Source organism: Cygnus olor, chromosome 2 (genome assembly GCF_009769625.2).
Source record: "Cygnus olor isolate bCygOlo1 chromosome 2, bCygOlo1.pri.v2, whole genome shotgun sequence".
Classification (NCBI taxonomy): Eukaryota; Metazoa; Chordata; class Aves; order Anseriformes; family Anatidae; genus Cygnus; species Cygnus olor.
The window spans coordinates 112134004-112146180 of NC_049170.1; the positions used below are offsets into that span (position 1 = coordinate 112134004).

Consider the following 12177-nt stretch of genomic DNA (forward strand, 5'->3'; position numbering starts at 1 on the left):
GTGTTTCAAACTGGACATCCAGAGAGGGACACACATAAAGTTGCATAAAACTTCTGGAGACTCTTCTGTGCTGCTCCTGCCTTGCTCTGCCTTCCTGTATGCTCGACTGTCAGCTGCTTGCACCAGGAGTTGCGAATGTTCTCCTGCTGTTTTAAACAACGTGAATAACATCTGCTGTGAGTGCTTCATTCTTTCTTTCATTCTTTCCCTGGGGAAGGAACCGTGTATTTCAGTTTGGAACAGCTCTGTTGTGGGCTGGGGTTTTGGGGAAGGTTTAGAAATCTGTGCTCAGGTACGTGTTATATGGGAGAAGGGAGAATTGGCACCTATAGGTGCCACTATTAAAAGCCAAGGATGTTCAGGGCAATACTTAACTGCAGTGGAAGTCTCTTCTGCATACCTGGGCCAGCCTGCAGGAAAGTTGTAGCTCCCATGCACAGTAAGCTTCAGCTGTTTGATAAAAACACTCACAAAGCAGGGCTGTCAACAAAGGCACTGTTACACCAAACGGGAAGAACTTTTCAGGTGATCTCAGAGATGTGCTGGACCCAGAATGAGTCTTAGAGCACAACTGGGCAAACGCATAGGAGGGCAGTGCAGACAGCAAGAGAGCATGCTGAATGTGCTCCTGGTCTCTTTTTGCTACTGAGGAACAGCGCTGCAGATCTCTGTATTAGCTGGAATGTCCTCCAGTCTGATGGCTTCATGCCCAGGTATTCTCTGCTGATGGAGTCCAGACGGGAAGCAGCAAGGGCGTGAATCACTGAAGCCAGGTCCCTTTCCAACAGGATGGGAAGTAACTGCTGATCCAATTATTTCTTGCCCTAGTTTTTATGTCTGTAAAGTGGGGATACTTAACTACCCCATGAGCAACTAATTATTAGCTATAAAATGTTAAGTAAATGCTCTATTTCACGAAAAAGAGAAGCAATTTTTGTAGTGGGCAAAATGGTCTTGAGAGGCCATGTAATCTTGTCTAGTATCATATTCAGAATGAACTATCACCAGTGATAAAACAATGACCCTGTACAATTATTCAGCATTTCTACTAGGCATTGTTACCTCTCTGACCCAGCAACATAAAAAAAATAAATCTAAAATTAAACCATTCACTCTGGGTATTACCCCACAAGAGTGTCTCATGCCTTCCCACAAACACCAAGGTGTGTTGTGTTGGCTATGGAAGGAACACTAGGACTGGAAATAGGAAAGGAGTGGCTACTTCTCATCAGGCATAAAGGAAGCACTAACATCCATTCAAACATCTAAGTCTGAAGTCTAAAGCAAAAAAAACAGGCACTGGAAATAGCATGATGATATGAAAGGGAAGTTTTAATAGGCAAAATTGACTTTTTCATGATTTATTGAAAATTCAACATTAAATTAAATTAGCCATAGGTTTCTTTACATCCTTACTAATTAAAAGTTCTGTATAGTGGATGATGGATGGAGAAGATTGTTATAGTTAAATCTGTACAGAAAGCTGTATGGTCATGCTCCAGGTATTCAACCAGAGAATTTCAATGTCTGGGAGAAATCTAGGCACCCTATAAGAACACTTATCTTGTGGCTTCCTTATCTGATAACCATATCAGATATATTTCTGATTTTAAAGATTGTTACAAGCCTGATTCTATGATTCTGTTTATGAAAACCGCTTAGTGTACTAAGCATGTCTAATTAAGTGTTCCATTCTAAAGAATAAACATTTTTAGGGACATACTTTATCAACTCCATTTCAGAAGTGTAAATACACCACATAGGTGTTTGAACACTGCAGAACATGTAAGTATGAAAACTCAAAACTCAGAACACTCTTAAAACCTACAGTTCCGTTATATAAGGTTTCTATTTGCTTGCTTTCTACAGTGGTAGTATCATCTTCAAAAATTTAAAGCTAGTTCAATAGCTGTGGAGCACAAAGCTATTTAAAGGAAGTGTCAAAGGTGGGAGAAGAGTGAGCTATGGAGAAGATTAAAATTAAGTCTTGTATGCTTTCTCTGAGAAAGGCACGTATTTTATCAATTAAATTTGCAAACAGAGTGGTAGATAAAGCAGAAGTATCAGCTCAGGACACCAGGTTTCTAGTCTTGTATTGGCCACCAAACTGCTGCATGTACTTGAATTAGTTTCTATCCCTGTCTCCACCTCTGTTTCTGCTACTGTCCTTCACCAGCTTGGGTGTAAACTCTTTGGAGTACAGAGTTTGCCTGTTACAGTTCTTTGGACATTATGGCAACCACCTCAAACAGTCTAAGCATCAGTATAATGCTTTCAATTAATTATTATATTAATTATAAAAAGCTACTGGTTGGAACAGTTTGTGCAGGTGTTTAGAAGATCCTAAAAAAAAAGCAAATTCATAAAAAATCTTATTATTTCAACCCAAAGACTGAGTAATACCTTATGGGTTTGATTTTCATGACTGGTGATTTGTTCTCTGTTCTCACCAGAACTTGGTCCTATGAGATTGTCTTGAGTTCCTTAGAACGGTCTGGAGTGAAGTCATGGAAACCTCTAAAGAGAGTCCTACTTTTTTTTTTTTTTTTTTTGGGGGGTGGGGGGGAGGCGGGGGGGAGGGGAGGGAAGCTTGGTAGTAAGTGAGGGGACAGTAACTTCCCCAAGGTGAGAAGAATGTAGTATATATATTCTTATGTTCCTATAGTCTGCTTTTCCTGGAACAGGAGTCAGAAAATCAAAAGCAATGAAAGCAAAGAATCACACTGGGCCAAACACCAAGTTAAGCACCATTATAATGCATTTATTTTCTGTACCCCTGAATTAATTCCTTTTAATTATCAGCTGTATTATACACATGGATAGGGCTTCTATGTTGTTGTGTTCTGCTCTGCTCAATCTTGCTCTTGTTCTTATTCTGCCCTACAGCCATGGAGTGCTGTCCATGGCTTCTAATCTGAGATGATTAGCATCTCTCATGCATGGGAGATGCACTTTAGATGCATGTTTAAATTAAAAGCAAGAAACTGCTCCTGTTAGAGGGAATAAATAGACTGTTATGCTGCAAGCCCCAACACAAGCCGCGGTAATGTGAAAGGATAGAGAAACATAACCCGGAGGCTAGTTGCCAAAGATTCCACTGCTTCAGCTGGTAGATAGCCTGAACAAAGCGATGCTTCCTAGAAGAGGTTTTAAATGAGATCTTGAGATCAATGTATTTTCAGTAAAAGCAGACTCCAAAGGTCAGTACCTACTGCTCTGCCTAAGTGCTTTGCTGCCCTTTTACCATCCTGGGTAGATAACTGGAGGTAAGAGCAGAAAGCCAGTGATCCCAGCATATGTGAATGGCGCGATGGAATGGCATTTTTTTTAAAACATAATGAATTCTCAACTGGGGTGTGGCTACCCAAGTTAATTAAAATAATAAACATAATGAATTAAGCGAATGAGAAAATGAATACCTTTCCCTTTTTGCCAGTGTAGATAAGCCAGAGAGAGTCTGTCTCTAAGGGTATGGAGATGTGTTCTGTTAAGAGCCTTCTGCAGCACGGAACAACCAACACACTGATTGTCACCTAGCCAATGTAGAGCATAATTTGTCTCTCTGTGGGGACATCCTTTTGTGCCCTTCACTAGAAAACCAGGTGCTTCAGTTACGTTGAAGTTTTAATGAACTAGGTTTAGATGGAGACAGCAAAATCTTGCCCTGAGTCTTGGGCAGGGATGAATTTTCAGTGGAAGATCATGTGCTTTGATTATAATAAAAATGCAGAAGGCAGCTGCTGGGGACCCCATGTATTTTGAACCGAGATCATGTTTTAGAGAGACAGATTAACAAGGAGGTGATGTTACATGTCACTACTACACCTGGATCTTTACATTTTGCATCTTCAGAATTCAGTTATCTATTCTGCCTCTTTTAAACCCAGTCTGAATTCTGCTGTTAGAAGTCCCCTTGTTCCTGTTTCTTCTCACAATTTTCTTTTGCATACCTGTACTTTCTTTCTTCCTCTTTTTTTTTTTTTTTTTTTTTCTCCTTTTGGTCTGATTTCTCTAACAATCTCTCCTATCTCTTTTCAGACATTGTTGATCTCTACTTCTCCCTACTTCTGCGTTCTGATTAATGATGAACAAAAGAATTTGTGAAAATCAGTAGGACAAAATATTTGAATATTTTCTTCCTGAAAAAGCAGTTTCAACTTATTGGAAACACTTTGAAAAAACAACAACAACAACAACAACAACAACAAAACAAACAAACAAACAAAAAACAACAAAACTAACACACACACACAAAATATCTTGACTGAAAAAAGCAAAGAAAATGATTCCACAAAAATCATGCTGTGGCTGAAGCAAATACAACAAAATTAGTTTCTGACCTTTCCTCATTCCACTCAGTTTCTGCTTTATTTTTCCCACAAGTACAATAACTATCTACACTACTCAGACCATTTTCTGAATTCAAAACTCAGTCCTGCCTCTTCCTGTCCACCACTATGTAAGACTGCTTTTTTCCCCCTAAACATTTATCTTTTCTTTTCCTTGTCCTCCTCTTCCAGTTTGGTTCAGAGTTTGCATGTAATACCTAATACAGACAGAAAATGAAACAGATTTGAATCTATTAGAAATAGGAGAGAGCACAAGCACTTTAAAGTATCACAGGTATGGTCCTCCAGGTGACCTATGGGTCCATCAAGACAGAAGGTAAGAAAGGCTATCAAAAAGGCGCTTTCTTCCTTATTGCTTTCATGCAGAAATGGATTATTAGTACAATGTACATGAACACCAATCTCTCACACAACAAATCAATAAATAGTTTAAATTATCTTACTTCTTTTTTCTCCAAAAAATGTATCCCATATCATCACACCAAACATCAGTATCAGGTTTTCAGAATGTAAAACTTTCAGGAAGTGAAACACAAAATGAGTGTATGGGTGCACATGCCTCATTAGCCTTTTGCCTCTGCTGATGAGATGAAATCCAGCTCTTGTGCAAAGCTAAATTAGTTGTGCACACTCCACTCAGTTAAAAGACTTCGAAATGGAGGCCCATGCTCCAAAAAAAAAACCTACTGAAAAACCTTGAGTGCTGAAAAATCTTTTAATTCCAAATAATAATCATGTGGCAGGCTGTAGAGGAAAGGCCCTACTGCACAAATAGCACAAATACTTCTCCTTGCTCCATCCCTACAGATCGTCAATGACAATGACATTTTTCCCCTCTGTCAACTGAATTTAACATCTCAATGTAAACTAAAATAACTTAGAAGCAATCTTTTGCTGCTGTCTCAAGATACAACACCACTTCAGGAATACATACCACCACCTCTCATCTCAAGACAAGCTACACATGATGCTAATATACAGTAAATAATTCCTTCAGCCAAACTTGTTTTCAGATCTTGTTCAACATTTATTTCCTTCTCTCTGTCCTTTTGTTCTCATTAATAAACTGTATCATAAACATATCACAGGTCCCACAAAAAGCACACAAGAAGACAGTATACCATTTATTTGACTCGTTTGACTCTGTTTCTCTGTTTTTCCTTTTTTTTTTTCCTTTTTTTTTTTTTTTCTCACCAGTCAAGAATTTGTGGGAAATGGGTTTGGCCAACAAGTAAATCTGGTAAATTCTGTCTACTTTTTCCCCCCATCCTTATGTTGCTACATCAGTGCTTAGCTTTTCACATTTTGATACAGCAGAATACACTATTCCCCATTTCACCACTTGAGTAAATGTTTTATGTATAACTAACAGAAAAATAGGATGCCAATTCCTCTCTCCTCAGGACTATCTTGAGCTGCAATAATGTACTAAGCAAGAGTCCAAAGGTGGCTCGCAAAATTCATGTCTGTACAAGGTGATTTTCTGCCAGCAGCTTTTTGAAGCCACATGGGCCGAATCACCTACAATTTCCTTGTCCTTCCTTCATCCCAATCCTGATGACAAGCAAGTATCAGAGGAGGCCATGACAAGCAAAGCTTTGAACTCAGCTATCACAATGCTATTATAACCCCCAAGGTAACAAGCGTGTACCTGCAGCTCTGTTTGGAAGAAGAACTTCTGTGGACACTGCGTGCAGTCATAGATCTTGTCCTCTTGTCCATGGGCTGAGAAAATATGCTGCTGCAACTTGTTTGCTTGGACAAACACTGAAATAATAGACAAACAACGAGCTTTTCATTATTTTGTATTGCAAGTGAAGCATTTTTTATAAACAATTTCCCATTAACACTCAGCAATTCCAAGAGGCAAAATTAAGCTGGCATACTCAGATTTCACATTATGCTGTTGCTATAATGGGTACCAACGAGCACTATTTAACTGCGAAGTGTGATCCTTCTTCACTTTAAATGAATTGAAATAGATGTCTGGTTTAAAAAAAAAAAAAAAAAAAAAAAAAGCAAAAGGGGACCCTAACAGGACAGACAGAGAAGTTTACATTTCAAGATTTAAAAATGCTATTCTCTCTTCAGAATTGTTTCTTCATGCTTACTGCGCTTTGATTGAACACATACAAAACTTATTTCCTAGCAACCAGCAGGTTTGAAAAGCATATGTGCCAAAGTCCTGTTTACCGTGTTTGCCTAAAGTTAAAGCTAACAAACAGCTCTGTATTTAAATGTGTTAATGCTAAAAATTATATCCCACAGCTACACTGGGGCAATGTCTATAAATGTGAAACAGAACTGCAGGTAAATTCTCTTTGGATACTTTAAGATCAACTCTGCCTACACACTGAATGCAAGGGTTTCAATAATATAAACATGTTCAATTTTAATGACTACAAAACAAGGCCCTAAGACTGTGTAACAGTTTACCTAGGAGACATACTATTAATAATTAAATTGTATATGCCAGAGGCAGTGTTTGGGTTGGCAGCACTGACTTCTGATGGATGCCTGGTGCACTGTGACCTAAAAAAGTTTGCATCTACAATATTAATCTGTATAGGCAGAGAAAGGATTTATTAAAGATGCTGGCATTTGACTTTGACTCCACTCCTAATCATTAAAATTATTCTAATTGCAAGGCAACAAAAAATATCAGAATATTGTTCTTCTGAGTCATACATTTTAATCACATTTCTCATTACCCTGAAAAAAGGGGCTCAGATTCCATTTTCCATATAAAACTTATATTGGGTATTTTTACTTCTTGTTAATATTCTAACAAGACATGCTGAAATAATTTAATGGCATATTGCTAATAAAGCACCATTGTTTATGATTAATGCTTGGTGTCTATTTACCCCATCAGCAAAAAGGAGAAAGTGTTTCACACAGATTGAAATCGACTTATCTCCATACTCTTTAACACATTTTACAAGGCTACTGGCTCAAACATTAAAGGATTACTTTTATCAGGGATCTGGCTCACACGGAGAATTGTCAGTGGGTACTTCTGACAGTTGCAAGTTTTTATATTGCGTTTACAACTCCCCCCACCTTGAAAACCTAAGACCCATGGCATTACGCTACAAAAAGATCACCTCGTAACATGTACACAAAGACAAGGGGAAAAAAATTAGTAGAACGAGTAATAGATCTAAAAGACAAAAAAATGCCTAACTGAAAGAATTACTGAACACAGATGCCTAACAGTCAAACTGTTCACGGCAGCATTATGCATACTCAGATTTCCTATGATAAACCATGCAGTGGAGATGAACTATGCATTTTTTTAATTTCATAAACTGCAGAAATGTGTGAAACTTGAAGATAGTGAGGTAATTAGTCATCAACAACCACTGAATCTGAGGGACGAAAAATTCAACTTCCATTTTCCTTTGTAGCACATACTTAGGTTTTACTGGGAGGGGAGCTGCCAAACAAAGAGAGGCAAAAGGAAGGTATTAAAGGGTCTATTTGCCTATCAATGAAAATCCTTCACTTCCATTAATGGAGAACAGAAACCTTGAATTGCTTCCAGAATTAGCATGCCATTGATGTGAGAATACCCAAAGTGTGTTTTGTCATGTTTGTGATTATCTTTGATTTTCATCTTGTAAAGCAAAATTGTGCATGTAAGCTACATATTAACGCTTATGTTTTAGGTTATCATTTTATGAAATGTTCTATTATGAATTCCTTAAAAAAAATGCACAACAACTCTGTAGGCATCCTTTTAATGTGTTTTCATTTCCAACAGCATTTTTCTGCTCCTCATTACGGCCCAAACAATGCAGTGCTTAGCCCTACCGGGTCAAGTTATTTTCTCACTTGTGTTTTACTACCGAACAACGCCACTGCTTGGGGAGGATTATTCCACACTTGGACCTGTGTCAGGGGAGAGCAGAAATGACTTGTGGCAAGACAGCATGGTTTGCTTTCTAAAGCGCATTACAAGGGTGTTTCTTCTCACCACAAGCCAACAAACACACACGGAAGTGGGCTTTCTTGTTTGTTCAGAGAATGCTGCTGCGCAGGCTATGTCTAGCAGCCCTTGAGGCCAAATTCTGCTCTGAATTGGATCGTTTTAGATGAAATATCTGTAGCTTTAAAGCACAAATTTATGGGCAGTTTTAGACTTGGCATGTTTAGAACATGAAGGTGATGAACGTGATACCATGGAAGGTAATGGACTCATTTCTGTAATTATAAAAAACTCAAACCTCCAGCTGAAGAGCTTGAAATGCTGTTCTTACAGATGGATGCTTGACCTTCCAAGAAGCTCAGCTTTCTGAACATTTTCTAATCAATGTTACTAATGAGCATAAATGCAATGTTTGCTCCTAAAACTGACCTAAAGCCAACACATGGCACAAATGTAAGTGGGAGTTCTGTGCAAACGAGCTAAGGGCAGGAGTGGGACAAGCAGCAATCACCTACCTGTAAAGCACACCGGACATTTGAAGGTGCCCCCCATGCCTTCAAAGCTGTGCTCTATCAGGTGGCACTGAAGTTTGGCAGGAGAGTCGAACGTCTGATTGCAGAGCTTGCATTCGTGGTTCAGTCCTTCATCTGAGGGAGAAATGAAAGGAGAAATAAAATTCACTATAGTCCTTACCAAAGAGCATGTCCAACATGATCTATGAACCGAACAGGCTTTTTGTTTTGTTAAGCTCAGGAAACTGGATGCTCCTCAGCATCCACGGCTGCTAAAGTGTTCGTTTATCTGCAAGCTTTCAGCATGTAGGAAGTTTAACTGGGCATTAAAAGCACAGATTTTTCCAGATACAATTACCACCAGATAGGAATGCAGAGTGTTAGACTTCAGTAGGAAATGAAGAACAGGACCAGAAGCACCTCATACAAATGAGAACATTTCCAAAAACAGCACATGAGGGACTGAATGTTGCTCACAGGCCACCCCACCTGCCAAGGGTAGGAAATGCCAATGCACACGCATTTACCACTTTGGCTGACAGTGGTGTTTCTAATAAGTGGGGTGACAGGGGAAGGTATTTTACACCCTCGTGTCACTACTGCTCCATGATCCCGGTCTTGTGGCCACTCACGAAACCTTTTACAAGCCACAGGATTTCCCAGCTCCCTTTCCAACAGCCCCAGCTTTTTTTTTTTCTCCTTTATTTGCACTTTTCCCCTCACACCAGCTCCGAAAAGTCCCCGTGTGCTTCCTGATGCAGCTCCCCCATCAATGTCATGTGGCTTTCAAATCCTTCCCATCCCCTGCTGCTTGTTCCTGCGTTTCCTCCCATTGTCCTCCGAAGGCCCCGCGCCTCGCGGCCGGTTCCCTTCCTGAGGGTGCTGCGGGACTCATCCGCTCCACCACGAGGGCGGCCGTGGCTGTGTCCTACTTAGAAACAGTTGCTAGGTAAGAAGTGGCTTCCAGCCCTGCTGCAGAGGCCTCAATTCCCACAGCGCAGCTTAGAAAAGGTCCTTCTGTATGTCACCAGTGTGCTACACCAGCGGCATTGATCTCGCAGGTAAATACTGTATTTGATTACCAACAATCAAACAGGGAGGGAGCGCCAGGCGATCGGTGCCTTTGCACACTAGTTCTCAGGTGAAAGGAGCCGTGCAGGAGAGCACCCTGCCCACCCCAAACACCTACACCTCGTGCTGTCCACCCTTTGCAGTGATTAGGAGCCATAATGGCTAATGCTTGCAGCTGGCTACTGCTGTTGGGTGTGGGGGGAAGCAACGCTTTGTATGGCACCCCAAAATTAAAGGAAGCATGACGGGATGCTCGCCCAGCTGAGCAGGGCCACAAGTCCTCTAGAAATGATCCCTCCTAAGTTACAGGAAAAAAAACAAAGAAGAATTGCCCCAAATCAGGGTGGGGTGAGGGGAAATGGCACGTCTGCTTTGGAAGTTGGTTGAAAAAGGTCCTGGTGATGCCGTGCCCCTGGTTTTGTTACCAACATCGAGCACAGGAGGAAGGCTCAGGTCAGTTGTGGCTGTTTCGCCACCACAGCCTCTCTGGGTATGGGGGAAGAGGGTGAGAGGCTGTTGGTGTGTGTTTCACCCAGCCGGTCACACCAGCAGGCAGGCCGTGTGGGCTGAACGTATTCTGCGCAGAAGACTCCCAGGGGCAGATCTACAGGAGGATGCATCAGGTAGGTGACACCTTTTATAACCCTCCAGAGATACATTAGCAAACATCTATCAAATATATGCTAACTATTTCCTTAGCAGGGAGCGTGCTTTCGTGGAGTCTCAAGAATTGCCTGGCATTTTGTGGTTTCCACCATCACTTCCATAGAGCTCTGCTTTTGCTGCTGCTGAGAGAAGGTGACCATGGCCTGTACAAGCAGCGTGAAGGGATGCACGAGGGAAAAGATCTGACATGCACCAGTCTGTACGTCTAAGAGAGACGGTCATATTCTGTGAGGCAGGCGGTACACCACTCGCTCCAAACAGGCAACCCACATCTGAGTGAAGCTGAAGAGCAGAGCATACTGAAAAGAGGAGGAAGGCCCAACAAACCACACACAAATACCCCTTTCTGCTGAACTTGCACGTCAATTACGAGGAACGTACAGGCTGCCACATGTGATCAGATCATGCCTGCTACACTCAGATCTTGCCGTGGCCATTATAAAACAGACAGTTCTGAGGACACTGAAAGCCCCCACAAAAGGATAACTGCGGGGCAGAAAGCTTATAGGGTGAAGTTTCTTCATCAAACTGCTTGTGCTGATACACACAGTCAAAGCAATTAGGACAAAGAGAGCTCCATCTCAGGATCTTCCACACGTCAAGGTGAAGATAATCGATGCCGATTCTCAAATCACAGAGTTACTGTTGGCAAAGTGTAAATGAACCACACTAATCATTCTAGAGCATGGGAACACTGAACGGGGACTTCTTCAAACATTCCAGGGGAGAAAGACTTCCTAAAAAGAAACGTTTTTATATGGAGCTACAGAAGAGAGAATTGGCTTTTTTTTTTCTCTTTCTTTTACCTTACCTAATGAGGAAAATGTAAGGAAGGCATGCACTCCTGATGCCGAAGCAAAACTAATTTTAGGCAATTTGTACTTGTTCAGGAAGAACTGAACCCCATTAAATGTGACCTTATTGTATTTCCTGTACCACTCAGATCTGAGGTGATCTCCTGGTCACAAACATCAAAACCACCTTGATTATTCCATGTTGCAAATCTGGCTTATGAACAGGGTTTGAAAAATCCCCTCACCCACTCGCCTGGGGCAGATAGGAAACTTCCCCAGGCAAGAGACATCAATTTGTGCAGAATCTAAGCTTTCTCTTAAAAATAAAATGTTTTTAGTCTCCTGGTTCTAAAGACCTCATTTAAAATATGACTACACTTTTACAACTAATAGAATAATTTTTTTCTAAAGTTTCACTGCTCAGGGAGTTTTAAACCCTTCCCCTTCCCTTCTTTTGCACCCATTTTTGTGCATCACTTGTTGTGCGCTTTCTGAGGACAAAGGGTAAGCTTCTAGTCCTTGAATTCAAGAATCTGATACCAGCAAAATGTAAATTCAAGGGGGACAGAGAAGGTTACAGTATTGGCACAGGAACCAGGAGGGCTGGGGTCCATTCCAGCCTCTGACACTGACTTACTCGTACCACCTTCAGCACGACAACATAGCCCGTGTTTCTCAGAGTACCCATCCCTAAAGAAGAGGTGTTAATTTTTAATTTCTTCTTTAATTGGCTGACCTAATTAGTATCCCTTAAGACTTTTAATACAAGTGGGACAGAGGAGATGGAGAAGAGCACAGGACTAGCTACTGTACTCTGAAGACTTCCAGAATCACTGTGATCTGCCTACAAAAAG

At 40.9% G+C, this 12177-nt stretch overlaps 1 protein-coding gene across 20 annotated transcripts in view; it reads right to left on the reverse strand.

The window, feature by feature from the left end:
* ZNF521 (zinc finger protein 521) overlaps window positions 1-12177 on the reverse strand; it is a 231881-nt gene that overhangs the window by 22401 nt on the left and 197303 nt on the right. For all 20 annotated transcript variants that reach the window (XM_040550204.1, XM_040550195.1, XM_040550209.1 and 17 more), the window contains 2 exons: window positions 8796-8927; window positions 6001-6116 (listed from right to left, as the gene is read on the reverse strand). In XM_040550204.1, coding sequence (XP_040406138.1) covers window positions 6001-6116; window positions 8796-8927 — 248 coding nt within the window. The remainder of the gene's footprint in view (window positions 1-6000; window positions 6117-8795; window positions 8928-12177) is intronic.